This window comes from Manis pentadactyla, chromosome 9 (assembly GCF_030020395.1).
Source record: "Manis pentadactyla isolate mManPen7 chromosome 9, mManPen7.hap1, whole genome shotgun sequence".
NCBI classification, from domain to species: Eukaryota; Metazoa; Chordata; class Mammalia; order Pholidota; family Manidae; genus Manis; species Manis pentadactyla.
In genome coordinates, this window is record NC_080027.1 from 73,208,884 (window position 1) to 73,235,076 (window position 26,193).

A 26,193-nucleotide genomic window follows, 5' to 3' on the forward strand; every position below is an offset into this window, starting at 1 on the left:
GGCCATTTGAATTTCTTCTTTGGGAACTGTCTATTCAGCTTCTCTGCCCATTTTTTAATTGGCTTATTTGCTTTTTGTTTGTTGAGGTGTGTGAGCTCTTTATATATTTTGGATGTCAACCCCTTATCGGATATGTCATTTATGAATATATTCTCCCATACTGTAGGATGCCTTTTTGTTCTATTGGTGGTGTCCTTTGCTGTACAGAAGCTTTTTAGTTTGATATACTCCCACTTGTTCATTTTTGCTTTTGTTTTCCTTGTCCTGGGAGATATGTTCATGAAGAAGTTGCTCATGTTTATGTCCAAGAGAGTTTTGCCTATGTTTTCTTCTAAAAGTTTTATGGTTTCATGACTTACATTCACGTCTTTGATCCATTTTGAATTTACTTTTGTGTGTGGGGTTAGACAGTAATCCAGTTTCATTCTCTTGCATGTAGCTGTCCAGTTTTGCCAACACCAGCTGATGAAGAGTCTGTCATTTCCCCATTATATATCCATGGCTCCTTTATCGTATATTAATTGACCATGTATGCTTGGGTTTATATCTGAGCTCTCTTGTCTGTTCTTGTGCCAGTACCAAATTCTCTTGATTACTGTGGCTTTGTAGTAGAGGTCGAAGTTGAGAGGTGAGATTTCCCCCTGCTTTATTCTTCCTTCTCAGCATTGCTTTGGCTATGCAGGGTCTTTTGTGGTTCCATATGAATTTTAGAACTATTTCTTCCAGTTCATTGAAGAATGCTCTTGGTATTTTGATAGGGATTGCAATGAATCTGTAGATTGCTTTAGGCAGGATGGCCATTTTGACAATATTAATTCTTCCTAGCCAAGAGCATGGGATGAGTTTCCATTTGTTAATGTCCTCTTTAATTTCTCTTAAGAGTGTCTTATAGTTTTCAGGGTATAGGTCTTTCACTTCCTTGGTTATGTTTATTCCTAGGTATTTTAATCTTTTTGATGCAACTGTGAATGGAATTGTTTTCCTGATTTCACTTTCTGCTAGTTCATCGTTAGTGTATAGGAATGCAACAGATTTCTGTGTATTAACTTTGTATCCTGCAATGTTGCTGAATTCAGGTATTCTAGTAGTTTGGGAGGGGATTCTTTAGGGCTTTTTATAGTTAAATTACTTTTATCATAGTAAAAGCTTTTTCCTAATTTCCCATTTCTTTTTTTAATATTGCCATGCTAATTAATATTGTTATTGTTAGCGTTGTTAGTACATTTTTCCATTTTTCTTTCTTTCTTTTGGAACATTTTTTTCTTATGAAATAAAACTCACATGTGGAAATATAACACATAAGAGAAACACACATTAAATATCTATAAACTTGAAAATGCAGACATTATTTAAATCATATTCCCTAACCAGAATGTGGAAATGTCATAGAAGAATAGCAGAAAGAAAAAAAGAAAGGAACAAAGAGTGAAAATAAGTTTTTACTTTTAAAACTTCTAAATAACTTCTAAAAATCTTTTCCAAATAATTTATGGCTTAAAAAGGAAACCAAAACTCAGGTGACAAACCATTTAGGACCATGGAGCATTATGTGCTGAAACCAGTTTGATGTGCCAAGAGTATGGAGCAAAGAAGATAATTTATGGTGTTAAATACTACTTGTTTAAAGTACAAAAAACTGAGTATTAAATTAAATCCAACTCATTTCCTCTAGAACTAACCACTATCTAAGTTGGATGGTAATCACTTCCTTGCTTTTTTCTGTTGTAATTTTACCCCCTGTGTGTGCATTTATACACTGAACACCATACTTTTGTTGGCCTTCTTTCAAAACTTCATGTAAAGGGCATTATATGGTATAGATACACTTTTCTTCTACTAATTTGAAAGTTATACATTCTTTATTAAAAAGAAGTTTGCACACCTTTTTAATATTGAAATTTACAAACACAAATTAATATGTGAAGGCGTTATAATTAAAGCAGTTTATGCATCATTTGAGTTTAGTCATCAATATGGTTGGTCTTGTTTCATTCCTATCTTTACATATTCTTCCATCTCTTGACTATTTTTTTTTTTAGTATCATTACTCTACAATTACATGAGGAACATTATGTTTACTAGACTCCTCCCATCACCAAGTTCCCCCCACATTCCCCATTGCAGTCATTGTTCATCATTGTAGTTAGATGTTATAGAATCACTACTTGTCTTCTCTGTGTTGTACAGTCCTCCCCATGCCTCCCCACCCAAATTATACATGCTAATCATAATGCCCCCTTTCTTCCCACCCCCATCCCTCCCATCCCACCCGTCATCCCCAGTCCTTTTCCCTTTGGTAACTGTTAGTCCATTTTTGGGTTCTGTGAGTCTTCTGGTGTTTTGCTCCTTCAGCTTTTCCTTTGTTCTTATACTCCACAGATGAGTGAAATGATTTGATACTTGTCTTTCTCCACCTGGTTTATTTCACTGAGCATAATACCCTCTATCTCCATCCATGTTGTTGCAAATGGTAGGATTTGTTTTCCTCTTATGGCTGAATAATATTCCATTGTGTATATGTACCACATCTTCTTTATCCATTCATCTACTGATGGACACATAGGTTCCATTTCTTGGCTATTGTAAATAGTGCTGCGATAAACATAGGGGTGCAGTTGTCTTTTTCAAACTGGGCTGCTGCATTCTTAGGGTAAATTCCTTGAGGGGGAATTCCTGGGTCAAATGGTATTTCTATTTTGAGCATATTGAGGAACTTCCATACTGCTTTCCACAATGGTTGAACTAATTTACATTCCCACCAGCAGTGTAGGAGGGTTCCCCTTTCACCACATCCTTGCCAACATTTGTTGTTGTTTGTCTTTTGGATGTTGGCCATCCTAACTGGTGTGAGGTGATATCTCATTGTGGTTTTAATGACTCATGATGTGGAGCACCTTTTCATGTGTCTGTTGGCCATCTGAATTTCTTCTTTGGAGAACTGTTCAGCTCCTCTGACCATTTTTTAATTAGATTGTTTGCTTTTTGTTTGTTGCATCGCTTGACTATTTTGATGAAATATTTCTGTTCTTTTCCTGGTTATGCATTTTCAGCTTTGCCAAATCTGTTAACTTACTCTACTTCTGGATAATATAAAGACTTCTGGACACTAGAAATCCATTTAACCCTCTCCTAACTTTAACATTATTGTTGCCATGTGTTTTAATACCTTGTTTTCTAATACAACGAGACATCATTAATAGTGTTTTAAGTAGTCAGTGTCCGTTTAGATTTACTTATATTTTTACCATATTACCATTCCTTCTTGCACCTCATATTTTCTCTTGGAAAGTACATTGTTTGTGCCTAAAGTGTGTCCTTTGCAATTTCGTTTTCTGAGGATCTGCTGGTAACAGTGTCTCGTATGTTTTTGTTCATAGATAACTTAAATATTTTCAAAATTTAATGATGTTATAATAAAATACCTTTTATTTATTCATTATTTATATGAACGAGGTTTCTCAGTTACATCAATAAAAATGAAGGACAGAAATAAAACTGATTATAAAACCTATGTCAGTAAATATTAGATCCATAAAGTAATAATTTTTAATTAAATAATTTTAAATACCGCATCCACCCAAAAGCATTTTTTACATTTATTTTATATTAAATTTGAAAAAATGTTTGTATGTACTCTACTATTATTATATTAGAAATTAATATTATTGACTTTAATCACAAGAAAAAAATCAATTTCCATTTGTGCATATTTTTGAAGCAGAAAATTATGATAGTGTAATAATTGTAGCATAAAAATACAGTGCATTAGGATAAAATTCTGTAGTTTGGGTGATGAGGTTATCTTCCTGGTGGTGTTGGGATATAATTGACATACAAACTATATAAATTCAAGATGTATGTCATGACTTGATGAGTAGATTATTCCTCTGTATTTCCTGACAAGCCTTACCCCTTGATTGGGAAGAATCATATAAATGTATGAGGACAGTTTTGATTTGGGGTACAGAATAGGCAGGCTAGCTGGAACAGCTACTGCACACACCCCCAGTCCCTTCTCTTCGTAATCAACCTGAATAAGGAAAGCTTTACTCTAGTTTCCAAGCAGTTCAGTTCACTTATTTCCTTTGTGAATCTGCTTTTCCATATTTTCTGTGTTTCATAAATCTGGATTTGCTTCAGGCTCTGCTTTGATTCCCTGTCAACCCCTCCACACTCTAGGCAGGTAGAATTGGCTTTCTTCAAGGAACAGCTTTTGTATTTTTGCCTATGATCAAACACCCCTCCTGTCTACAGCCCATTATAAGCAAGGGAATCACTGGTCTTCATGAGTTTTGTTTATTTATTATTATTATATATGTTATTTCTTTAGTTCATCTGTATTCATCAAAATTACCACTGGAATGCTATGTGCTGTTTATATTTAATTTTCAACCCTGAGTTCCTCTATTAGTCTAGCCTTCAAAGTACTTTTTTAACAGCTTTGTTGCTATAATTCATATAACATCCACCCATTTAAAGTAAACAATTCAGTTGTGCAACCATGACTCGAGTTTAACTGTAGAACATTTTCATCATCTAAAAAGGAATCCCTTCGTCAGTCAGTCCTCACACCCACACCCAGCCACAGGCAAACATTCATACACTTTCTCTATAGATTTGCCTTTCTTTGGATATTTCATGTAAAAGGAATCATATAGTATTTGACCTTTTGTGACAGGCTTCTATAACTTAGCTTAATGTTTTCAGAGTCTACCCATGTTGTAGCATGTACAGTACTTCCTTCCTGTTTATTTCCTGATAATGTGAATATTCCACATTTTGTGTAACTATGCATCAGTTGATGGACATTTGTGTTTTTTCCACTTTTGGCTGTTATGAATAATGCTGCTACAAATATTCATGTACAAGTATTTGTGTGGAAGTTTTGTTTTTCTTTTCTCAAAAAATTGGAATTCAGAAGTAATGTTGATGATTGATAAGGAATTATCAATTCCTTGATAATGTTATAACTCCATGCTTAACATTTTGAGGTACAGCCAAAACTTTTCCACTGTGACTATACCATTTTACATTCCCTCCAGTAATGTGCAATCAGTTTTTCCACATGCTTGCTAACACTTTATTGTTTGTATTTTTAATTATAGCCTTCCTAGCACGTGTGAGGTTGCATTTATTTAATGAAATTATGTGAACCTAAGGACAGTTTTGAATGGCCTTTCATGTGCTTATTGACAGTTTTTTAAAATCTTTGGACAAATATCTATTCAATTCTTTTGCTCATATTTTAAATGCTTTTTTTTAATGAGTTGTAGTAGTTTTTTATATATACTGGATACAAATCTCTAGTAAATATATTATTTTCAAACATTGTTTCCCATTCTAATCCATGGGTTATATTTCCACTTTCTTAATGACATGGATTGCAGCACAAGTTTTAAGTTTTGATGAAGCCAACTTCACTTTTTCCTTTTGTCACTTATAAAGTCATGAATATTTATACCTATTTCCTCTAAGAGTTTGATAATTTTAGCTTTCACATTTATCTGTCAATTTTTATATAATGTGTGAAGTAGGAATCCAACTTCAATTCTTCCTTATGCAGTTGTCCCAACACCATTTGTTTAAAATATATATTCATTTTTTTCCCCATTGAATAGTTTTGGCACCTTTGCTGGAAATCATTTGCCCATAAATATAAGAGTTTATTTCTGGGCTTTCGTTCTAGTCTGTTGGTCTTTATGTCTGTCCTAATGCTGCTAGCACACTGTCTTAATTACTATAGCTTTATGGTAATGTTTCAAATATTTCAGAAATAGGAGTCTTCCAGCTTTTTTGTTTCAAGGTTATTTTGGCTATTCTGGGTCTCTTGCACTTCCATATGAATTTTAAGATCAGTTTGTCAATTTCTGCAAAAAATGCAGCTGAGTTATTTATAATGGTTGTGCTGAATTGAGATCAAACTGGAGTTATTGCAATGTTAAATGTTGAGTCTTTTGATCCATGAACATAGGCTGTTTTTCCACTTATTTAGACCTTTAATTCTTTCAGTAGTGTATAGTTTTCAGAGTATAAACTTTGCATTTCTTTTCTTAAATATATTCCTAAATATTTTTTTCTTATTGATGCTATTACAAATGGAATTGTATTCCTAATTCACTTTTGGATGAATTCACTCTGGTTCATTGCAAGTATATAGACATTCAGTTGTTTTTTTATGTATTGATGCTTGTTCTACCCTAAAAACTTGGTCAACTTATTAGTTCTAATAGTTTTTTAGAGGATTCTTTTGCCTGTATACAAGATCATGTCATCTGGAAATATAGATAGTTAATTATTTCTTCAGACAGCTTCCTTAGGGGAAGTATCTAGTTTTTTTACCATTATGATATTAGCTGTGTTTTTTTTGTAGATGCCTTTTACCAGTCAGGTTGAAGAGGTTCTGTTCTATTTTTAGGTTGACTAGTTTTATCATGAAGGGGTTTAAATTAATGACACTGAATTTTGCCAAATGCTTTTTCTGCATTTTTGTCCTTTGTTATATTAATATGGTGATTGATTGACCTTTAGATGTTAAACTAAGCATGCATTCCTAGGAAAAAACCCACATGGTCATGATGTATAATTCTTTCTGTATGTTGGTGGATTTGTTCATATTTTGTTGAAGATTTTTGTATTTATATTTATAAGAAATAGTCCATTTTTTTCCTTATATTTTCATCTGGCTTATGTATTAGAAAAATAACTGGCCTCGTAAAATGACTTCGGAGGGTGTTTCCTCCAATTTTTTGGAGGTGTTTTTTTTTTTTTTGTATCATTAATGTACAATTACATGAGCAACATTAAGATTACTAGACTCCCCCTATTATCAAGTCCCCACCACATACCCCATTATAGTCACTGTCCATCAGTGTAGTAAAATGCTATAAAATTACTGCTTGTCTTCTCTGTGTAATAAATACTGCCTTCGGTGTCCCCCACTCCTTCACATTATGTGTGCTAATTGTAATGCCCCTTTCCCCCCTTATCCCTCCTTTCCCACCCATCCCCCCCAGTCCCTTTCCCTTTAGTAACTGTTAGTCCATTCTTGGGTTCTGTGAGTCTGCAGCAGTTTTGTTCCTTCAGATTTTTCTTTGTTCTTGTACTCCACAGATGAGTGAAACTTGTCTTTCTCTGCCTGGCTTATTTCACTGAGCATAATACCCTCTAGCTCCATCTATGTTGTTGCAAATGGTAGGATTTGTTTTCTTCTTATGGCTGAATAATACTCCATTGTGTATATGTACCACATCTTCTTTATCCATTCATCTACTGATGGACATTAGGTTGCTTCCATTTCTTAGCTATTTTAAATAGTGCTGCAGTAAACAGAGGGGTGTATATGTCTTTATCAAACTGGGCTTCTGCATTCTTGGGATAAATTCCTAGGAGTGGAATTCCTGGGTCAAATGATATTTCTACTTTGAGTTTTTTGAGGAACCTCCATACTGCTTTCCACAATGGTTGAACTAATTTACATTCCCACCAGCAGTGTAAGAGGCTTCCCCTTTCTTCACATCCTTGCCAGCATTTGTTGTTGTTTGTCTTTTGGGTGGTCGCCGTCCTAACTGGTGTGAGGTGATATGTCATTGTGTTTTTAATTTGCATTTCTCTGATGATTAGCAGTGTGGAGAATCTTTTCATGTGCCTGTTGGTCATCTGAATTTCTTCTTTGGAGAAGTGTCTGTTCAGCATCTCTGCCCATTTTTTAATTGGCTTATTTGCTTTTTGTTTGTTGAGGTGCATGAGCTCTTTATATATTTTGGATGTCAACCCCTTATCGGATATGTCATTTATAAATATATTCTCCCATACTGTTGGATGCCTTTTGGTTTTAGTGATGGCATCCATTGCTTACAGAACCTTTTTAGTTTGATATAGTCCCACTTGTTCATTTTTGCTTTTGTTTTCCTTGCCTGGGGAGATATGTTCATGTAGAAGTTGCTCATGTTTATTTCCAAGAGAGTTTTGCCTATTTTTTTTTCTGGGAGTTTTATGGTTTCATGACTTACATTCAGGTCTTTGATCCATTTTGAGCTACTTTTGTGTATGGGATTAGACAATAATCCAGTTTCATTCTCTTACATGTAGCTGTCCAATTTTGTCAACACCAACTGTTGATGAGGCTGTCATTTCCCCATTGTATATCCATGGCTCCTTTATCATATATTGACCATCTATGCTTGAGTTTATATCTTGGCTTTCTAGTCTGTTCCATTGGTCTATGAGTCTATTCTTGTGCCAGTACCAAATTGTCTTGACTACCGTGGCTTTGTAGTAGAGCTTGAAGTCAGGGAGTGTAATTCCCCCTGCTTTATCCTTCCTTCTCAGAATTGCTTTGGCTATTCGGGGTCTTTTGTGGTTCTATATGAATTGTATAACTATTTGTTCTAGTTCATTGAAGAATACTGTTGGTATTTTGATAGGGATTGCATTGAATCTGTAGATTGCTTTAGGCAGCATGGCCATTTTGACAATATTAATTCTTCTTATCCATGAGAACCGGATGTGTTTCCATTTATTGGTATCTTTCATTTCTCTCATGAGTGTCTTGTAGTTTTCAGACTATAGGTCTTTGACTTCCTTGGTTAGGTTTATTCCTGGGTATTTTATTCTTTTTGATACAATTTTGAATGGAATTGTTTTCCTGATTTTTCTTTCTGCTAGTTCATCATTAGTGTATAGGAATGGAGCAGATTTCTGTGTATTAATTTTGTATCCTGCAACTTGTCTGAATTCAGATATTTTTTGTAGTAGTTTTTGAGGGGATTCTTTAGGGTTTTTTATGTACAGTATCATTTCATCTGCAAACAGGGATAATTTGACTTCTTCCTTGTCAATCTTGATGCCTTGTATTTCTTTGTGTTGTCTGATAGCCATGGCTAGGACCTCCAGAACTATGTTGAATAACAGTGGGAAGAATGGACATCCTTGTCTTGTTCCCAATCGTAAAAGGAAAAGCTTTCAGCTTCTTGCTGTTAAGTATAATGTTGGCTGTGGTTTTGTCATATATGGCCTTTATTATGTTGAGGTGCTTGCCCTCTATACCCGTTTTTTTGAGAGTTTTTATCATGAATAGATGTTGAATTTTGTCAAATGCTTTTTCAGCATCTATGGAGAAGATCATGTGGTTTTTGTCCTTTTTGTTGATGTGGTAGAAGATGTTGATTTATTTTCGAATGTTGTACCATCCTTGCATCCCTGGATGAATCCTACTTGATCATGATGGATGATCCTCTTGATGTATTTTTGAATTCAGTTTGCTAATATTTTGTTGAGTATTTTTGTATCTATATTCATCAGGGATATTGGTCTGTAATTTTTTCTTTTTGGGGTGTCTTTGCCTGGTTTTGGTATTAGAGTGATGTTAGCCTCATAGAATGAGTTTGGGAGGAGTATTCCCTCCTCTTCTACTTTTTGGAAAACTTTAAGGAGGATGGGTATTAGGTCACTAAATGTTTGAAAAAATTCAGCAGTGAAACCATCTGGAACGGGTTTTGTTCTTAGATAGTTTTTTTTATTTCTGATTCAATTTCCTTCCTGGTAATTGGTCTATTCAGATTTTCTGTTTCTTTCTGAGTCAGGCTTGGAAGGTTGTATTTTTCTAGAAAGTTAAGCATTTCTTCTAGGTTATCCAGTTTGTTGACATATAATTTTTCATAGTATTCTCTAATAATTCTTTGTATTTCTGTGGTGTCTGTCGTGACTTTTCCTTTCTCATTTCTGATTCTGTTTATGTGTGTAGACTCTCTTTTTTTCTTGATAAGTCTGGCTGGAGTTTTATCTATTTTGTTTATTTTCTTGAAGAACCAGCTCCTGCTTCCATTGATTCTTTCTATTGTTTTATTCTTCTTGAATTTATTTATTTCTGCTCTAATCTTTATTATGTCCCTCCTTCTACTGACTTTGCACCTCATTTGTTCTTTCTTTTCTAGTTTGATTCATTGTGAGTTTCGACTGTTCATTTGGGATAGTTCTTCTTTTCTGAGGTAGGACTGTATTGCAGTATACTTCCCTGTTAGCACGGCCTTCGCTTTGTCCCACAGATTTTGTGGTGTTGAATTATTGTTGTCATTTGTCTCCATATATTGCTTGATCTCTGTTTTTATTGTATCATTGATCCATTCATTATTTTGGAGCATATTATTAAGCCTCCATGTGTTAGTGGGCTTTTTCATTTTCTTTGTGTAATTTATTTCTAGTTTCATACCTTTGTGATCTGAGAAGCTGGTTGGTACAATTTCAATCTTTTTGAATTTACTGAGGCTCTTTTTGTGTCCTAGTATATGATCTATTCTTGAAAATATTTCAGGTGCACTTGAGAAGACTGTGTATCCTGTTGCTTTTGGATTGGATGTTCTGTAGTTCTAGTGTATTGTTCAGTGTCTCTGTGTCTTTAAGTTATTTTCTGTCTGGTTGATCTGTCCTTTGGAGTGAGTGGTGTGTTGAAGTCTCCTAATATGAATGCATTGCACTCTATTCTCTCCTGTAATTCTGTTAGTATTTGTTTCACATATGCACCCAACACCAGTGGTCCTGTGTTGGGTGCATTGTTATTTATAATAGTTATATCCTCTTGTTGGACTGACTCCTTTATTATTATGTAATGTCCTTCTTTGTCTCTTGTTACTTTATTTGTTTTGAAGTCTTATTTTGTCTGATACAAGTACTGCAACTCCTGCTTTTTTCTCCCTATTAGTTGCATGAAATATCTTTTTCCATACCTTTACTTTCAGTCTGTGTATGTCTTTGGGTTTGAAGTGAGTCTCTTGTCAGCAGTGTACAGTTGGGTCTTGTATTTTTATCCATTCAGTAACTGTGTGTCTTTTGATTGGTGCATTTAGCCCATTTACATTTAGGGTGATTATAGATAGGTATGTACTTATTGCCATTGCAGGCTTTAGATTCGTGGTTACCGAAGGTTCAAAGCTAATTCCCTTACTGTCTAACATTCTCATTTAACTCACTTTGTATGCTATTACAAACACAACCTAAAGGTTCTTTTTTTTTTCTTCTCCTTTTTCTTCCTCCTCCATTCTTTACATGTTAGGTATCATATTCTGTATTCTTTGTCTATCCATTGATTGACTTTGGGGTAGTTGATTTGATTTTGCATGTTTATTAATTAATTGTTCTACTTTGCTGTGGTTTTATTTTCCCTGGTGATATCTCTTTAGCTTTAGGAATACTTCCATCTATACAGTCCCTCCAAAATGCACTGTAGAGGTGGTTTGTCAGAAGTAAATTTTCTCAGCTTTTGCTTATCTGAAAATTGTTTAATCCCTCCTTCAAATTTAGATGATAACCCTGCTGGTTAGAGTATTCTTGGTTCGAGGCACTTCTGCTTCATTGCATTAAATATATCATGCCACTCCCTTCTGGCCTCTAAGGTTTCTGTTAAGAAATCTGATGATAGCCTGATGGGCTTTCTTTTGTATGTGACCTTTTTTCTCTGTCTAGCTGCTTTTAAAAGTCTGTCTTTATCCTTGATCTTTGCCATTTTAATTATTATATGTGTTGATGTTGTCTTCCTTGGGTCCCTTGTGTTGGGAGATCTGTGTACCTCCATGTCTTGAGAGACTATCTCCTTCCCCAGATTGGGGAAGTTTTCAGCAATTACCTCCTCCATGTTACTTTCTAACCTTTTTTCTCTCTCTTCTTCTGGTACCCCTATAATGCGAATATTGTTCCATTTGGATTGGTCACACAGTTCTCTCAATATTCTTTCATTCTTAGAGATCGTTTTTTCTCTCTGTGCCTCAGCTTCTTTGTATTACTCTTTTCTAATTTCTGTTCCATTTACTATCTCTTCTGCTACATCCAATCTGCTTGTAAATCCCTCCATTTATGTTTTATTTCAGATATGGAATTTCTTTATGATTGAAACTTCGTCTTAAATTCGTTACCGAGTTCTTTAATATTTTTCTTTACCTCTGTGAGCATGTTTGTGATTTTTATTTTAAACTCTCTTTCAGGAAGATTGGTGAGTTCAGTTTCATTTGGCCCTTTTTCTAGGGTTTGTGAGATTTTCATCTGAACCAGGGTCCTTTGACGTTTCATATTTCTATATGGTGCCCTCTCGTGCCCAGAAGATCTAGTCTCTGGAGCTGCTCAGCCCTAGAGTGAGGTTGGTGGTCATAGAGGAGTGGCGCTGGTGCCTGGGGAAGGAAAGAGCTGTTTCCTGATTCCCAGCTGCAGTGCCTTTCTGCAGTATCAGAGCCAGTGGGCTGAGCACACAGGTGTAAGTCTCTGTGCTTTGTGTCTCTGGCTGTTGTAGCCGGGTCCTGCCTCTGGCTAGCCTGATGTCAGCACAGTGACTGCTGTTTTGCAAGCCAGTGCCTGCAGGCCAGGAGGAAGGCACAGCAGGCTGTGTGTCACAGTGGAGGACCTCGGAGCTGAGTAGCCAGCCAGGGTCATGGAGCATCTGAAGCTCTTCAGAGTTCCCACCCTGCTAGGCAGAGTACACCCAAACAACCTTGTTCACCTATCCCTTCTGCTCAGCAAGCTCTGTGCAAACCCCGTCCCTTTAGCATCTCTCTTGCTGCTAGGAAGCCTCTCAGACCACCTGCCTTTCCTTTGTCCCAGACTGGCCGGATGTGGATCCCCTTCCTTCACAAATGGCTGAAATCTCTCAAGCACTCTGCATGTCCCAGCTTCCCAACACCGCCAACCTCCAGAGCACTACACAGTGTAGGTTTGTGCTCCAAAGCAGACCTCCAGGGCTGGGTGTTCAGCAGTCTTAGGCTTCCACCCCCTCCCCGCTCCATTTCTCTTCCTCCCACTGGTGTGCTGGGGTGGGGGAAGGGCTTGGGTCCCATCAGATCAAGGCTTTGGTATGTTACCCTGTTTTGTGAGGTCTGCTGTGTTTGTGAGGTCTGTATGCAGTCTGGTGCAGCCTTCCCTCCTGTTGCTGTTCCTTGGTTAATTGTCTTAACTATATTTTTGTACTATATGTGATTTTGGGAGGAGTTCTCTGTGTCACCCCTCACACCACCATCTTGAATCCCCAATTTTTTGGAGTTTATGATGGATTCGTATACTTATTTAATTGTTCACAAAACCCAATTATGAACCCATTTGGACCTATGCTTATCTTTGTGGGTTATTTAAATTTTTCTTTTTTTTCTCTTTCTTTGTTATTATTCTATTCAGATAATCTATCTCTTCTTGAAGTTTTTAGGTATTTGTGTCTCTATTCTCTTTAAAACATCTTTGTACTACTTAAGTGGACTTGGGACAAATGTAGGTCAATGGTGGTTGTTCTCTGTCTGATTTTCATCCAGATGCAATTCTTACCACTTTGGTTCTTGGAAACTGACAACCATTCTTTAATTCCTTCTGTCATTTTCATTGTTTGAAACAGTTTGGTGGCAAAAATAATCAAGTCCTTTTTAAACAGTTGAGATTTTACTCAAAACAAGTATGTTTAATTATTTGTATTGTTGATTTGCCCTTGTTTTGATCTGGTTTTAGAAGTCCTACAGGTGGCAACTACTAGCCCAACTACCAATACTACTCGTACTTCTACTTCCTCCACCACTGTGGGTACAGTTAAGCAAGAACCTCTCTACACTACTTCACCTGCAGTAAATACCCTGGAAAACATAAGCTCGACACATCCCCCGAAGCCCTTCAAACATGGTGGTCTTCCTTCAGACCAGTTTGCAAAAGGACAGAGCACTGTTGCCATACAAGGTTTCACAGATGAGGAGAACACAGAAAGCGGAGGAGAAGGCCAATACAAAGAACGTGATGAATTTGTGATAAAGATAGAAGACATAGAGACGTTTAAGGTGATGTTAATGTTCACACACATAAAGGTCATAGTTTAGTGGGAGTGCACTATAAATAGCCTTCACGACAACTTTAATAGCATGCATCTAGCTTGAATTGCAAAAAGTTGTGTTTTTATTATTATTCTGTTATAATTGCTAAATAATTAACTAGTGGATGTCAGATATTTTGGAAAAGAAAATAGCAGAAAATGATTTTAAATTATATCTTAGTTTTATATATTTTGACTAGTCAGTATGCTGCATTTAGGTGCTAGTGATCAGAGCAGTTTTGAAATGTTAATTCTTTCCAAAGTTTCCAACTCATTGTATATTAGGTGTTTGGACAAAATGGTTATTTACCTAATTTAAAAGTTTAAAGAAAATAACAGGAATGTAATGTAAAAATAGAATTAGATATATTTCCACAATTTCAAATTTTAGAATCATGATTTAGAACGTTAAAATTTCCTGCAAGGAAAGTTTAGCTGTATTTAAGAAAACCTGTTTTAGGGCTTTTGTTTGCTTGTTTTTTATTTTTATTTTTTTAACTGGGGCAGAGGGGAATGGCATGAAAAAGTACAGTAAAGGACATAACATTCAAATTATCTATATACTCCTATACACAATTAACTACTATTAATATTTAAGCATATTTATTTCTGGTCTTTACGAGTATGTACATAGTTATTGAATTGCATAAGTAGTGTATGACAGTGTCATTAGAAGAAAACTTTCCAAAAGCCATGCAGAAGGGTGATAGGCTACTTTGCCTGTTGGTGTGCTCCCTATGTCTGGAAGAATTTAAAGAGATACTGAAGAGCCAGCTTATAAGAATATTCAAAAGTTCAGCTAGGAAAATGATAAAAAGTTTAAGCTAGATAGGTCTTTAAGATTCCTTTCACCTCTAAGATTCTATAAATCTGAATATGTTGCTAGTTTTTATAAATGTAATTAATTCTCTATATTACAGGAGGCTTTAAAAACAGGAAAAGAACCCCCAGCTATTTGGAAAGTACAAAAAGCTTTATTACAGAAGTTTGTTCCTGAAATTCGAGATGGGCTAAGAGAATTTGCTGCTACAAATAGTGTAAGTAAAATGCTTGTTTAATTAGCCTTCCTGTTTTTGACAGTGATCCTGGGGAAAATACAGAATGATTTAAACTTGAATGTATTTTATATTGAGCATTTCTGATGTAAAATAGCATAAAAATTGAACTTGATTTTTATATATAAAAAATACATTTTTTAAAATAAATTTTAAAATAAAATCAATGTGTAAATACCAGCTACTTAAAAATATTTTCTTACTGTTGCTTAGTCTTTTTTTTTTTTTAAGGAATTAGTATTATTCTGTGAAGACTTCAGATGGACACAGAGAGAGGCTCTTTTACTTTTTAATTTTTTTAAAGTGTAGTTGATACACAATCTTATATTCGTTTCAGGCATAAAACACAGCAGTTCACCAGTTACCCACATTACTAAGTCCTCACCCCAACTAGTGCAATTACTATTCTGTCACCATAGAAAGATGTTACAGAGTCATTGGCAATATTCTCCATGCTGTACCAACATATACTGTGATTGAGAATTTGGGTGCCCCTTTATCCCCATCACCCTCTCCACCCATCTACTCCAACCTCTCCACCATGGGACCACCAGTCACTTCTCAGTCTCTATAAGTCTTCTGCTATTTGTTTTGTTTTGTTTTTAGATTCCACAAATAAGTGAAATCATGCAGTATTTGTCTTTCTCCACCTGCCTTATTTCACTGAGCATAATACCCTGTATGTCCATCCATGTTGTCACAAATGGCAGGATTTCTTTCTTTTTTATGGCTGAATTAAAAATTCATTGGTATACATATTTCATTGTGTATATGCACCACATCTTTTTTATCCATTCATCTATTGATAGACACTTTGGTTGCTTCCATTATCTTAGCTATTGTAAATAATGTGGCAGTAAACACGTATCTTTTTGAATCAGAGATTCTGTTTTCCTTGGATAAATTCCTACAAGTAGAATTACTGGGTTGTATGGTATTTCTCTTTTTAGTTTCTTGAGAAACCTCCATACTGCTTTCCATAATGGCTGCACCAATTCACTTTCCCACCAACAGTGTAGGAGGGTTCTCTTTTCTCCACCTCCTCGTCATTACTTGTTATTTCATGTCTTTTCTATAGTGGCCATTCTGACTACTGTGAGGTGATAACTCATTGTGGTTTTGATTTGTATTTCCCTAATGGTTAGTGATGTGGAGTGTCTTTTCATGTGCCTGTTAGCCATCTGTATTTCTTCTTTGGAGAAATGTCTGTTCAGGTTCTCTGCCCATTTTTTAATTGTTTTGGGGTTTTTTTGGTGTTGAGGCATAGGAGTTCCTTATATATTTTGAACGTCAACCCCTTATCAGATAAATCATTTATGAATACATTCCCCCATACTGCAGGTTGCCTTTTTGTTTGGTTGATGGTGTCCTTTGCTTTACAGTTTCATAGTCTCGCTTTTTCATTTTTTATTTTGTTTCCCTATCCCTAAATGTGTCCAGGAAAAAATTGTTAATGCTTGTCTTCAAGAGATTTTAGCTCATGTTTTCTTCTATAGGTTTATGGTTTCATGTCTTACTTTGAGGTCTTTGATCCATTCTAGGTTTACTTTTGTTTATGGAGTTAGACAGTAATCTGGTTTCACTCTGCTGTATGTAGCTATCCGGTTTCCTAGTACTAGTTATTGAGGACACTGTCTTTTCCCCATTGTATATTCATGGCTCCATTATCGTGTATTAATTGACTTTATATATGTGGGTTTATATCTGGGCGCTCTATTGTGTTCCATCGATCTATGGGTCAGTTCTTGTGCCATACTGATTAGTGTAACTTTGTAATATGGCTTGAAGTCAGAGCATAATCCCCCCAGCTTTGTTCTTTCTCAGGATTGCTTTGGCTATTCAGGGTCTTTTGTGGTTCCCTGTGAATTTTAGAACTATGTTCTAGTTCATTGAAAAATGCTGTTCATATTTTGATAGAAATTGCATTGAATCTATAAATTGGTTTGGGCAGGATGGCCATTTTGACAGTATTAATTCTTTGTATTCATGAGCACAGTCTAGATTTTCATTTATTTGTGTCTTTAATTTCTCATAAGTGTCTTAGAGTTTTAAGAGTAACAGGCTTTTACTTGCTTGGTTAGGTTTATTCCTAGATATTTTATTCTTTTTCGTGGAATTGTAAATGGAATTGTTTTCCTGATTTCTCTTTCTGCCAGTTCTTTGTTAGTATATAGGAATGCAACAGATTTCTGTGTATTAATTTTGTATCCTGCAACTTTGCTGAATCCACTTATTAGTTCTAATAGTTTTTTAGTGAAGTATTTAGGGTTTTCTTTTTCTTTTTTTTCTTTTGGTATCATTAATACACAATCACATAAGCAACTTTATGGTTACCAGATTCTCCCCATTATCAAGTCTCCACCTCATACCCCATTACAGTCATGGTCCATCAGCATAGTAAGATGCTATAGAGTCAATACTTGTCTTCTCCATGGTATACTGCCTTGCCTATGCCCCCCCTACATTATGTGTGCTAATTGTAATGCCCCTTATTCCCTTTATCTCTCCCTTCCCACCCACCCTTTCCCAGTCCTTTTCCCTTTCCCTTTCATAACTATTAGTCCATTCCTGGGTTCTGTGAGTCTGCTGCTGTTTTGTTCCTTCAGTTCTTTTCTTTGTTCTTATACTCCACAGATGAGTGAAATCATTTGGTACTTGTCTTTCTCCACCTGGCTTATTTCACTGAGCATAATACCCTCTAGCTCCATCCATGTTGTTGCAAATGGTAGGATTTGTTTTCTTCTTATGACTGAATAATATTCCATTGTGTATATGTACCACATCTTCTTTATCCATTCATCTACTGATGGACACTTAGGTTGCTTCCATTTCTTGGCTATTGTAAATAGTGCTGCGATAAACACAGGGGTGCATCTGTCTTTTTCAAACTGGGCTGCTGCATTCTTAGGGTAAATTCCTAGAAGTGGAATTCCTGGGTCAAATGGTAAGTCTATTTTGAGCATTTTGAGGAACCTTCATACTGCTTTCCCAATGGTTAATCTAATTTACATTCCCACCAGCAGTGCAGGAGGGTTCCCCTTTCTCCACATCCTTGCCAACATTTGTTGTTCTTTGTTTTTTGGATGTTGGCCATCCTAACTGGTATGAGGTGATACCTCATTGTGGTTTTAATTTGCATTTCTCTGCTGATTAGTGATCTGGAGAATCTTTCCATGTGCCTGTTGGCCATCTGAATTTCTTCTTTGTAGAAGTGTCTGTTCAGCTACTCTGCCCATTTTTTAATTGGATTGTTTGCATTTTGTTTGTTCAGGCACGTATGGTCTTTATATATTTTGCATGTCAACCCCTTATTGGATATGTCATTTATGAATATATTCTCCCATACTGTAGGATGGCTTTTTGTTCTACTGATGGTGTCCTTTGCTGTGCAGAAGCTTTTTAGTTTGATATAGTCCCATTTGTTCATTTTTCCTCTTGTTTCCCTTGTCTGGAGAGATACGTTAATGAAAAAGTTTTTCATGTTTATATTCAGGAGAGTTTGCCTATGTTTTTTTCTAAGAGTTTTATGGTTTCATGACTTACATTCATGTCTTTGATTTATTTTGAATTTATTTTTGTGTTAGACAGTAATTCAGTTTCATTTTCTTACATGTTAGCTGTCCAGTTTTGCCAACACCAGCTGTTGAACAGGCTGTCATTTCCCCATTGTATATCCACGGATCCTTTATCATATATTAATTGACCATGTATGCTTGGGTTAATACTGGACTCTCTATTCTGTTCCACTGGTCTATGGGTCTTTTCTTGTGCCAGTACCAAATTGTCTTGATTACTGTGGCTTTGTTGTAGAGGTTGAAGTTGAGAAGCGAGATCCCCCCCTGCTTTATTCTTCCTTCTCAGGATTGCTTTGGCTATTTGGGGTCTTTTGTGGTTCTATATGAATTTTAGAGCTATTTGTTCCAGTTCATTGAAGAATGCTCTTGTTATTGCATTGAATCTGTAGATTGCTTTAAGCAGGATGGCCATTTTGACAATATTAATTCTTCCTAGCCAAGAGTATGGGATGAGTTTCCACTTGTTAGTGTCCTCTTTAATTTCTCTTAAGAGTGTCTTGTAGTTTTCAGTGTATAGGTCTTTCACTTCCTTGGTTAGGTTTATTCCTAGGTATTTTATTTTTTTTGAGGCAGTTGTGAATGGAATTGTTTTCCTGATTTCTCTTTCTGCTAGTTCATCATTAATATATAGGAATGTAGTAGATTTCTGTGTATTAATTTTTTTATCCTGCAACTTTGCTGAATCCACTTATTAGTTCTAATAGTTTTATGATGAAGTGTTTAGGGTTTTCTATATAGTATCATGTCATCTTCAAATAGTGACAGTTTTACTTCTTCTTACCAATTTGGATGCCATTATCTTTTTGCCGTGGCTTGGACCTCCAATACTATGTTGAATAAAAGTGGTGAGAGTGGACATCTTTGTCTTGTCCCTGATCTTAGAGGAAAAGCTCCCAGCTTTTTGCCATTGAGTATTGTTAGCTGTGAGTTTGTTGTATATGGTCTTTATTATGTTAGGTACGTTCCCTCTGTACCCATTTTGTTGAGAATTTTTATCATGAATGGTTGTTGCATTTTTCAAATGCTTTTTCAGCACTATTGAGGTGATCATTCAAAGGCTTTTATATTGACTATTCTGACAGTAAATTATCCTGATTTACCAAAAGACTTAGTTACACATTAAGGTTTTATACTTATGTAGTTTAATAACATTCAGTAAGCAATCATTTGGTGATTAGCCAAATGAGGTTGTTTCTATATGTGGGCTTGCAATTAAGAATGACCCTGGGGTCATTTTCATTGAGGGTGAAATTAGCCTGGCCAGAGCTGCATTTTGGAAAACTTTAAGGATGGTTGTGTCATACTCAAGTCAACAGAGTATTTTTTTTTTGTACAGAATGTATAATTATGTAATTCAAAGTGTTTCTTTCCTTAGTACCTTGGATATTTTGGAGATGCAAAGAGTAAATATAAAAAGATATATGTGAAGTTCATTGAAAATACAAACAAAAAGGAATATGTTAGAGTGTGTTCCAAAAAGCCAAGAACTAAGCCTTCACATACTATCAGGTATTCATTTTCTTACGTAATAAATTTGTGTAGTAATTACTGGAAGGCTTATTACAGCAATGTCTTACATCAATTAAAGACACTGATTTTTTTTTTCATTGTGTATAAGAGTGAAACTACAAAGCCAGATATAAGAGATAATTACTTTTGTAGTAATGAGTCAGGAATAGTAGAGCTCCTGGCTCTCTGAGGTGGGATGGGTACCCTTTTCTTTACCTGTGCCCTTTCATTGTCACAGATTAGGTTCAAAAGTTTTGAGTCTAGCTTTCTCTGATATAGAAAGACATCTTTCTGAGGCCCTTCTTTATCTATAAAATGAAAATATAGTGAATGTCAAATTGAAATAAATCTTGAGAAGAAAACTTGAGGTCCTGTATACAAGTAGGCAAGTATACAATAGAATTATCATTTATTAATGTGACTCTGGATTGTCTGCAGCATGAAATTGGAAGATAACTGACCTACCCACATTCTCTGAGATCTATATGGGAAAGGGGGTGTCACCTTTTGAGAATAGGTATTCTCAATCTAGTTCTAGGAAGGCCTAGTGCAATTAAGATTCCAATTTTTTGGAATTATTTTTATGATGGAATTTTATCCCCTCAAATCTCTAGAACTAGCATACACCTGATCTTGAGGGCCTGTAGGACAGGTACACTTGGGTCTCCACAGTCAAAACCTGGCACCACCAGAGCCTGTGAACATTTCTGATGGTCAGAACTAGGTGTAATTATCAAGGGTTTATTGTGCATTACTTCCCAAGGCCCATTGATCATCTGTTGTACAGGTCATATAGGACAATGTGTTCATAAAGGGAGGGGAAGAGTGAAGAGAAACAGATTGAATTAATAGTTCCATAATAACTGAATATTGAATGTCAGTAGTTGAAGAGTATATTTCAAGAGAATTTGGGGAGAATCACCACTGGAGATGTATAAGAATGGACTTTATTTTGGAGGTGTCACTAAGGTAATTAAGTATACTTTTTTTCTCCAGAGTTTCTTGTTTGTCTTATTTAGTTTAATTTGACACAGTTTGTGTGTTACCGATGTTTGTTTGTCACACTGCAGAACTGTTCAGGCTAAACCAAGTAGCAGCAGTAAAACGTCTGATCCTCCACCACCAAAAACTGCAAACACAAAAGCCCCTTCCACAAAACCTAAAGTTAAACAGCTGAAAGTAAAGGCTGAGCCGCCACCAAAGAAACGGAAAAAATGGAAAGAAGAATTGTCATCGTCCCAGTCTGACTCATCTCCTGAGATCCATTCTAGTAGCAGCGATGATGAGGGTGAGTGTTCCATAACATGAATACCTGGGTAACTTCATGTTCTCTACACCAATGGAGAGGAGCAGTAGTGCTGGTAATTCAAAATGTATTTGTTTTTCAGGGGGTTTAACAGCCTAGTTAAGTTCTGCTTAGGCTTTTATAAAAATAAATTCAGTCTCTTAACACACTAACCAAAAGCACAGTTTGCCTCAAGAAGTAGAAAAACCATGAACTGAAAGAAGACCGTGTGAGTTCTAGCCACTGCAGTGCTCGTTATCTCCTCTATGGGTAGGATGGGCATTCAATCAGATGATTTTTAAGACTCTAGTTCTAAACTTATGAGATTGTGTTTATGCTGGTAGAAGATAGTAATTATACAAGTTTAGGCAGCAGGAATTCAAACAATGGGTAATAGGCCATACTCTAACATATATGGTAATATATGCTCCCACATATATAGGATATATTTATTAATTGTATAATGAATACTCCTGTATCTCTGCCACTAGCCATCCAGGGTGGAGCTAGTTAACCCCTCTGCCTCAGTTTTCTATAAAAAATTTTTTTCTTTTATTGGTATCTTGGATTACCACTAGGTGTCACTAATAGGCAAGCATTTTTAGTGCTTCTTACAAAGAAAGCAGATAGTGACAATAAAGAGATTTATAGGGTGATGATTTTCAAATTGTTTCAAGATTTCTTCATAATCTTTAAATTGAGGATTTCAAAATACTTTGGTTTTTGTGGGCTATATCTATTGATATTTACCAAATATCAATTAAAACAAATCTAAAAAATATTTTAACAACTTTATGTATTTATCTCAATGAACAGTCTTTAGTTAAGAGTATTATTTTCAGAGGCGGAGCCAACATGGTGGCGTGAGTAGGACAGTGGGAATCTCCTCCCAAAAACATATATATTTTTGAAAATACAACAAATAGAACTAATCCTAAAAGAGAGACCAGAAGACACAGGACAACAGCCTGACTACAGCCACACGTGCGAGAGCCCAGCGCCTGGTGAGAAAGGGGTAAGATACAACCCCCGGCCCGGCGGGACCCGAGCACACCTCCTCCCAGCTCCCGGTGGGAGGGAGAGGGAGCCCAGGACTGCTAAACACCCAGCCCCAGCCACCCGCACCACAGCGCAGACACAGTGCATGCGTGGAGGGCTGGAAACTAGGGAAATAGGGCAGCAAGACCTCTGAGCGGGTGCCGAGGCTGATGACCCTGTGACAAAGTTAGACAGAAACAACACAGGTCACAGCCCAGTGGCTGGAAATTACAGGGAAAACCGGGCGCACTTACCCCCTGGGCAACATCTCTGAGACCCCTCACGGAGGTAAACAGCCAAACAGCGCCCCCCATCCATTACCCCTCTGGGCACTGCGAAAGCAGAGAAACAGCCTAAGGCAAAACACGCCAACAGAAAGGAAAATTCCTACACTTCAGTCGGGCAAGACACAAAGACCCAGCCTACACGCAATTACACAACACAAGCCACTAGGGGTTGCAGTTGTCCCGGTAAAGAAAGGCCAGTAGCAAGTGAAAAGTTTGGCCTTCCCAGCTGACAGTCAATAGCACCTGTCAACATGAAAAGGCAAAAAAATACGATCCAGACAAGACTAACCCAGACAGCTTCGGCATCTGCTACATCTTCCCCTGAGAAGGAACCTGGGGAGATAGATTTAGCCAGTCTTCCTGAGAAAGAATTCAAAACAAAAGTCATAACCATGCTGATGGACTTGCAGAGAAATATGCAAGAACTAAGGAAGGAGAATACAGAAATAAAACAAGCTCTGGAAGGACTTCGAAAGAGAATTGACGAGATACAAGAGACCATTAATGGACTAGAAAACAGAGAACAGGAACGCAGAGAAGCTGATGCAGAGAGAGATAAAAGGATCTCCAGGATTGAAAGAATTTTAAGAGAGCTGAGTGACCAGTCGAAAAGGAACAATATATGCATTATAGGGATACCAGAAGAAGAGAGAGAAAAAGGGATAGAAAGTGTCTTTGAAGAAATAATTGCCGAAAACTTCCCCAAACTAGGGGAAGAAATGGCCTCTCAGACCACAGAGGTACACAGAACTCCCATGACAAGGGATCCAAGGAGGACAATACCAAGACACATAATAATTAAAATGGCAAAGATCAAAGACAAGGACAAAGTATTAAAGGCAGCCAGAGAGAAAGAAAAGGTTACCTACAAAAGAAAACCCATCAGGCTATCATCAGGCTTCTCAACAGAAACCCTACAGGCCAGAAGAGAATGGCATGATATACTTAATGCAGTGAAACAGAAGGGCCTCGAACCAAGACTACTGTATCCACCACGACTATCATTTAAATATGAAAGACGGATTAAACAATTCCCAGAAAAGCAAAAGTTGAGGGAATTTGCCTCCCACAAACCACCTCTTCAGGGCATCCTACAGGGACTGCTCTAGATGGGAGCACTCCTAAAAAGACCACAGAACAAAACACCCAACATATGAAGAAGGGAGGAGGAGGAATAAGAAGGGAGAGAAATAAAGAATTATCAGACCGCATTTATAATAGCTCCACAAGCGAGTTAAGTTAGACAGTAAGATACTAAAGAAGCTAACCCTGAACCTTTGGTAACCACAAACTTAAAGCCTGCAATGGCAATAAGTTCATACCTTTCAATAATAACCCTAAATGTAAATGGACTGAATGCACCTATCAAAAGACACAGAGTAACAGAATGGATAAAAAAGCAAGATCCATCCATATGCTGCTTAAAAGAGACTCACCTCAAACCCAAAGAAATGCACAGACTTAAAGTCAAGGGATGGAAAAAGATGTTTCATGCAAACAACAGAGAGAAGAAAGCAGGTGTTGCAATTCTGGTATCAGACAAAACAGACTTCAAAATAAAGAAAGTAACAAAAGACAAAGAATGACATTACATAATGATAAAGGGCTCAGTCCATCAAGAGGATATAACCATCATAAAAATATATGCACCCAATACAGGAGCACCAACATACCTGAAACAAATATTAGCAGAACTAATGGAGGAAATAGATTGCAATGCATTCATTCTAGGAGACGTCAACACACCACTCACTCCAAAGGACAGATCCACCAGACAGAAAATAAGGAAGGACACAGAGGCACTGAACAACACACTAGAACAGATGGACCTAATAGACATCTACAGAACTCCACATCCAAAAGCAACGGGATACACATTCTTCTCAAGTGCACATGGAACATTCTCCAGAATAGACCACATACTAGGCCACAAAAAGAGCCCCAGTAAATTCCAAAAGATTGAAATGCTACTAACCAACTTTTCAGACCACAAAGGCATAAAACTGGAAATAAACTGTACAAAGAAAGCAAAAAGGCTCACAAACACATGGAGGCTTAACAACACGCTCCTAAATAATCAATGGGTCAATGACCAAATCAAAATGGAGATCCAGCAATATATGGAAGTAAATGACAAGAACAACATTAAGCCCCAACTTCTGTTGGACACAGCGAAAGCAGTCTTAAGACGAAAGTATATAGCAATCCAAGCATATTTTAAAAAGTAAGAACAATCCCAAATGAATGGTCTAATGTCACAATTATCGAAATTGGAAAAAGAAGAACAAATGAGGCCTAAGGTCAGCAGAAGGAGGGACATAATGAAGATCAGAGAAGAAATAAATAAAATTGAGAAGAATAAAACAATAGCAAAAATCAATGAAACCAAGAGCTGGTTCTTCGAGAAAATAAACAAAATAGATAAGCCTCTAGCCAGACTTATTAAGAAGAAAAGAGAGTCAACAAAATCAACAGTATCAGAAATGAGAAAGGAAAAGCCACGACGGACCCCACAGAAATACAAAGAATTATTAGAGAATACTATGAAAACCTATATACTAACAAGCTGGAAAACCTAGGACAAATGGACAACTTCCTAGAAAAATACAACCTTCCAAGACTGACCCAGAAAGAAACAGAAAATCTAAACAGACCAATTACCAGCAACGAAATTGAAGCGGTAATCAAAAAACTACCGAAGAACAAAACCCCCGGGCCAGATGGATTTACCTCGGAATTTTATCAGACATACAGGGAAGACATAATACCCATTCTCCTTAAAGTTTTCCAAAAAATAGAAGAGGAGGGGATACTCCCAAACTCATTCTATGAAGTTAACATCACCCTAATACCAAAACCAGGCAAAGACCCCAACAAAAAAGAAAACTACAGACCAATATCCCTGATGAACGTAGATGCAAAAATACTCAACAAAATATTAGCAAACCGAATTCAAAAATACATCAAAAGAATCATACACCATGACCAAGTGGGATTCATCCCAGGGATGCAAGGATGGTACAACACTCGAAAGTCCATTAACATCATCCACCACATCAACAAAAAGAAAGACAGAAACCACATGATCATCTCCATTGATGCTGAAAAAGCATTCGACAAAATTCAACATCCATTCATGATAAAAACTCACAGCAAAATGGGAATAGAGGGCAAGTACCTCAACATAATAAAGGCCATCTATGATAAACCCACAGCCAACATTATATTGAACAGCGAGAAGCTGAAAGCATTTCCTCTGAGATCGGGAACTAGACAGGGATGCCCACTCTCCCCAATGTTATTTAACATAGTACTGGAGGTCCTAGCCACGGCAATCAGACAAAACAAAAAAATACAAGGAATCCAGATTGGTAAAGAAGAAGTTAAACTGTCACTATTTGCAGATGACATGATACTGTACATAAAAAACCCTAAAGACTCCACCCCAAAACTACTAGAACTGATATCGGAATACAGCAAAGTTGCAGGATACAAAATCAACACACAGAAATCTGTGGCTTTCCTATACACTAACAATGAACCAACAGATAGAGAAATCAGGAAAACAACTCCATTCACAATTGCATCAAAAAAAAAATACCTAGGAATAAACCTAACCAAA

At 36.5% G+C, this 26,193-nt stretch overlaps 1 protein-coding gene across 6 annotated transcripts in view; it reads left to right on the top strand.

The window, feature by feature from the left end:
• The window catches only part of QSER1 (glutamine and serine rich 1), an 83,643-nt gene that overhangs the window by 38,137 nt on the left and 19,313 nt on the right, over nucleotides 1-26,193 (top strand). For 4 of the 6 annotated variants that reach the window (XM_036891678.2, XM_036891679.2, XM_057507533.1 and 1 more), the window contains 4 exons: nucleotides 13,471-13,790; nucleotides 14,743-14,859; nucleotides 19,828-19,961; nucleotides 21,032-21,249. In XM_036891678.2, coding sequence (XP_036747573.2) covers nucleotides 13,471-13,790; nucleotides 14,743-14,859; nucleotides 19,828-19,961; nucleotides 21,032-21,249 — 789 coding nt within the window. Of the gene's footprint in view, nucleotides 1-13,470; nucleotides 13,791-14,742; nucleotides 14,860-19,827; nucleotides 19,962-20,748; nucleotides 20,931-21,031; nucleotides 21,250-26,193 lie in introns of those variants that run through there. The other 2 variants (XM_057507535.1, XM_057507534.1) reach the window with 2 other exon arrangements.